The following is a 4516-nucleotide window of genomic DNA, read 5'->3' as shown; positions in this document are numbered from 1 at the left end:
AGGTACTTAAACTCCTCCACTTGGGGCAGGATCTCCTCCTTTACCCGGAGAAGGCACTCCACCTTTTTCTGGTTGAGAACCATGGCCTCGGATTTGGAGGTGCTGATTCTCATCCCAGCCGCTTCACATGCGGCGGCGAACCGATCCAGTGATAGTTGGAGGTCACGGGCCGATGAAGCCAACAGGACCACATCATCCGCAAAAAGCAGAGACGCGATCCTGAGGTCACCAAACCGGATCCCCTCAACACCATGACTGCACCTAGAAATTCTGTCCATAAAAATTATGAACAGAATTGGTGACAAAGGGCAGCCCTGGCGGAGGCCAACCCTCACCGGAAACGAGTTCGACTTACTGCCAGCAATTCGGACCAAACTCTGGCACCGATCGTACAGGGAGCGGACAGCCCGTATCAGCGGGCCCGACACCCCATACTCTCGGAGGACCCCCCACAGGACCCCCCGAGGGACACGGTCGAATGCTTTCTCCAAGTCCACAAAACACATGTGGACTGGTTGGGCAAACTCCCATGTACCCTCGAAGACCCTGCTGAGGGTGTAGAGCTGGTCCACTGTTCCACGCCCGGGACGAAAACCACATTGCTCCTCCTGAATCCGAGGTTCGACTATCCGGCGGACCCTCCTCTCCAGTACCCCTGAATAGACCTTACCAGGGAGGCTGAGGAGTGTGATCCCCCTATAGTTGGAACACACCCTCCGGTCCCCCTTCTTAAAAAGAGGGACTACCACCCCGGTCTGCCAATCCAGCGGCACTGCCCCTGATGTCCACGCGATGTTGCAGAGTCGAGTCAACCACGACAGCCCTACAACATCCAGAGCCTTAAGGGACTCTGGGCGGATCTCATCCACCCCCGGGGCCTTGCCACCGAGGAGTTTTTTAACTACCTCGGCAACTTCAGCCCCGGAGATACGAGAGCCCATCTCCAGGTCCCCGGGCCCTACTTCCTCACTGGAAGGCGTGTTGGTGGGATTGAGGAGGTCCTCGAAGTATTCCTTCCACCGATCCACAACATCCCGAGTTGAGGTCAGCAGCACACCATCACCACTACACACAGTGTTGACAGTGCACTGCTTCCCCCTCCTCAGACGCCGGATGGTGGTCCAGAACCTTTTCGAGGCCGTCCGAAAGTCGTTCTCCATGGCCTCACTGAACTCTTCCCATGCCCGAGTCTATGACAACCAGATCACCACTACCATGTTCTGCGCTGGTTATGAGAAAGGAGGCATTGATGCTTGTCAGGTCTGTATTTTCCTCTGTTTATGTATTTTGGTGCACAAATCTAGTCTTTCTGTGCCCTCTCATTCATATGCTTGCATTTCTGTATCTTGGTGGATTTTCTGACCTTAACCTGTGACACAGGGAGACAGCGGCGGTCCCTTCGTGGCAGAAGACTGTCTGTCCAAGACCAGCCGGTATCGTCTGCACGGAGTTGTGAGCTGGGGAACGGGCTGTGCTATGGCCAAGAAACCTGGCGTCTACACCAAAGTTTCCCGATTTCTTCCCTGGATATCTACAGCCATGAGGGTGAGAGACTCTCTTTCTTTTACGGAGTTTATTTGTCATAATACCAGAGGAAACGTTGGTGTTACAGATGTGTTTGTGCTTGTCTCCCCCACCAACAGAGCTATCACAACTTACCAGGGGTGCACAAATTGGCTCGGCCATGAAATTGGGTATGAAGCTCTGAGCCGACCTTGCAGAGGTCAGAAGGGACCTCTAGGGTAATAAAGACAGATACTGCTTTCCTGAACCATTAATACCCCAACTGTGAGCAGAGTTACTAACATTGTTTAACCTCTGCAGGAGTCTATTTTTGTATAGTTAAAGACTGATTATAAAAGCCAAAGTGAATTTGTAATATGATCAATACTAGAGGCCACTTTTGTGATACAATACATTTTTTTTTCTCTGACTTTTCTTTTGCCTTTCTTGTTTTTTCCCCCACTTCTTGTTCACTTTAGTGGCACACAGCATCAAGTTGACAGTTATCTCAAAAAGTGAATTTACATGGAGACTCATGAAATTGTGGATGATAACCGTTTAGTTTGTCCTCCAGATTAAGTACAGCCTGTGCCATTTATTTGTGACTCAAGTTTGTGTTGCTAAAGGCTAACTGCTAATTTTTTAAGATTACTTAAACTGCACATAGGTATGTCATAGCAGAAACTGCATGCAATACCCCGGCTTTAGCATAAAAAGCAGTTATTCAAACATGTTTTGTCTTTTTCCTCACGCAAACTGATGCGGACTTCACTCTTGTTGCAATCAGTATTTTGTTCTCGTTGTAAATACTTTTTTGTTGTTTATGATGTTTATTTGAAGCGTTTTGCGGAGCCACAGTGCAATAAAAAAATTGAAATTGTCTTCTCAGAGGAGCTCTTTTGTGTGCTTCTTTAATACCTATTGTGGCACTGCCGTGTCCTGGTTGAAAATGCAAGTCAGATATTAACAAAGTTTGTTAATCTTTATGTTGTAAAGAATTAGGCAAGACTGAGTCCTTGTTCAGAAATGTACCAAATATAAAATAATTAAAATGATCGATACAGTTAGTTCCTGGGTCATCGTGGTGAAATTGTAGCATAGATCACACTGTCAATGCTGTTTTTTCCTTTGGACCTGTGGGGATAAATTAACCAAACATTACAAACACACTTTGCTTCCTTTTACATTGTGCTGTTTTCACCCTTCTATTCATAAACTAAACCAAGAACAAACTGTGCTGCCTGCATGACAAATTCCCCACGTACTCAACACTTCCTTAAACTTAATCAGCTTCACTCTAGATGGCTCTTCAAAATAGAGAGTTCCTCAAAGTTCTAACCACAAATTGAATGCTTCATCAGGGCGTTTTTAATGTAAATATTGCAGTGTGAAAAGTGCTAAAGTGTGAAAACGGCCACCACCAGACTGGAACAGTGAACCTACCGTGAGCCCTGCACATCTGGACTGTCGCTCAGCCCCTCCAGATCTCTGGATTTGATGTTCACTAATGAGTAGATCACCTCGCTTCTCATGGATGCCGGAGACTGAGAGGAGGGGGAGGAAGGGATCGTATGGCGAGCGACGTCTGGCAGAGCGGAGTCTGGCCTTTGGATGTTGCTGTATATGACGTTGGATTCATCAAGCGCCTTCTGATGAAGGCGCCTTTTTTTCCACCTGCTGAGACAACAACAAACATATAAATATAGAATATAGCTCATTCTTCCAGATCACATTTCGACTAAAGTTTCCTTGAAAGTAGCAGCGTGAAAACAGCGGGAAAGTTTCGGGAACGGACTCTCCTAATCTGTCTAGCTCATTTGAAGGTGGAAGAAAAAAAGATTTCTGAAAGCTCTGATGAAAAATTGGTCGTATCAAAGAGAAATGTGTTATTTTATTTGGTAAGGGAAATGAGGGTTAGCCCACATGTGGCTATTCTGGACAAAGAAAAACGTCATCCAACGCCCAGAAAAGGAGAAGCTATAAAAATGGCATTTGAGTGGAGAAAAGTGCAGCATCTTCATTAATGACTGACTCACCAGAACAAAAAGAGGGCGACCACGAGAGCTACGATGAGAGCGAGTCCAATTCCGTACACAGCTGGGAGCATCTGGCTACCTGAGGAGGTCAGACATGTCACCATTTAATCACTTTAACCTAGTTATCTTTGCAAACTCTACCAGACACAAACCCCGCTGCTCCTCATCCACCATGGCCAGCAGCACCTCGGTCGAGTTCTTCCCCCCCACTTGGTTCCTGGCCTGGCAGAGGTACAGTCCAGAGTGCAGCGCCTCCATGGAGGGAATGGACAACACCTGACCTGAGCCCACCTGCAGCCCGTTGGAGCTGCTGGAGTTTGTATTTCTGTACCAGATGTAGGTATCTGCAGGGGGGTTAGCATCACTGGAGCAGGTCAGAGTCACACTGCTGCCCCACACCACATGGGCTGGGTTAATTGTAATGGAAATGTTCTCTGGGACGTCTGGGAGAAGAACGGGATCCCACACAGTCACATCGTCATCATCAGAAATGTGTTGAGTTGCGTTTATGTCCAGATACGTACAGTAGACCTGGAGGAGGACCGCAGAGGAGTTAAAATGGTCCACCCCTCTGCTGCTGATGTTGTTCCAGGCCTGACAGTGGTACCGCCCGCTGTGATCCGGCTGCACGTCAGGGATGGTGTAGTTCTGCCCCGACCCGATGAAGCGCCCTTCCCTGTAGAGGCTGTACCCGTTGTTTCTCACCGGGGGGCTGGCGTCGCTGTGGCAGGTGAGAACCACCGAACTTCCTCTGACGACGTTCCCGGGTGAACTGATGGTCAAGGTCACTCTGTCAGGAGGATCTGATGGAGGGATGAGCCGGAAGGTTGAAGGATACAGTGAAATATGGATAGAAAAGAGTATGTAAAGGTGGAATGGCATCTTTTTTCAGACACATTTCTTATTTTTATTTCAGTTTATACACATCAGTAATTGCTGTTTTCAAAATTGATTAATGTGACTTCTGCAGAACAGTT

The 4516-nt window shown here is 47.7% G+C and overlaps 2 protein-coding genes across 3 annotated transcripts; one reads left to right on the top strand and one right to left on the bottom strand.

The window, feature by feature from the left end:
* Positions 1–101: 101 nt before the first annotated feature.
* On the top strand, positions 102–2397 carry LOC130519650 (trypsin Blo t 3-like). The gene is made up of 3 exons (XM_057023169.1): positions 102–1260; positions 1381–1545; positions 1644–2397. The coding sequence occupies exons 1-3, from the start codon at positions 793–795 to the stop codon at positions 1686–1688; spliced, it is 678 nt and encodes a 225-aa protein (XP_056879149.1). The 5' UTR covers positions 102–792; the 3' UTR covers positions 1689–2397.
* A 45-nt stretch (positions 2398–2442) lies between these two features.
* On the bottom strand, positions 2443–4492 carry LOC130519649 (B-cell receptor CD22-like). Of its 2 annotated transcripts, none has more exons than XM_057023167.1 (5): positions 4064–4492; positions 3692–3982; positions 3540–3618; positions 2947–3180; positions 2443–2637 (listed from the first exon to the last, which is right to left on the bottom strand). In XM_057023167.1, exons 1-5 carry the CDS (start codon positions 4419–4421, stop codon positions 2580–2582), a joined length of 1020 nt encoding a protein of 339 aa, XP_056879147.1. In that variant the 5' UTR covers positions 4422–4492; the 3' UTR covers positions 2443–2579. The 2 variants fall into 2 exon arrangements, with proteins under 2 accessions (XP_056879147.1, XP_056879148.1); XM_057023168.1 differs by having other exon boundaries at positions 2947–3177.
* Between the last annotated feature and the right edge of the window lie 24 nt (positions 4493–4516).

The sequence above is a fragment of the Takifugu flavidus genome, unplaced genomic scaffold (assembly GCF_003711565.1).
Source record: "Takifugu flavidus isolate HTHZ2018 unplaced genomic scaffold, ASM371156v2 ctg1058, whole genome shotgun sequence".
NCBI classification, from domain to species: domain Eukaryota; kingdom Metazoa; phylum Chordata; class Actinopteri; order Tetraodontiformes; family Tetraodontidae; genus Takifugu; species Takifugu flavidus.
This window is presented reverse-complemented; position numbering and strand designations above follow the sequence as displayed.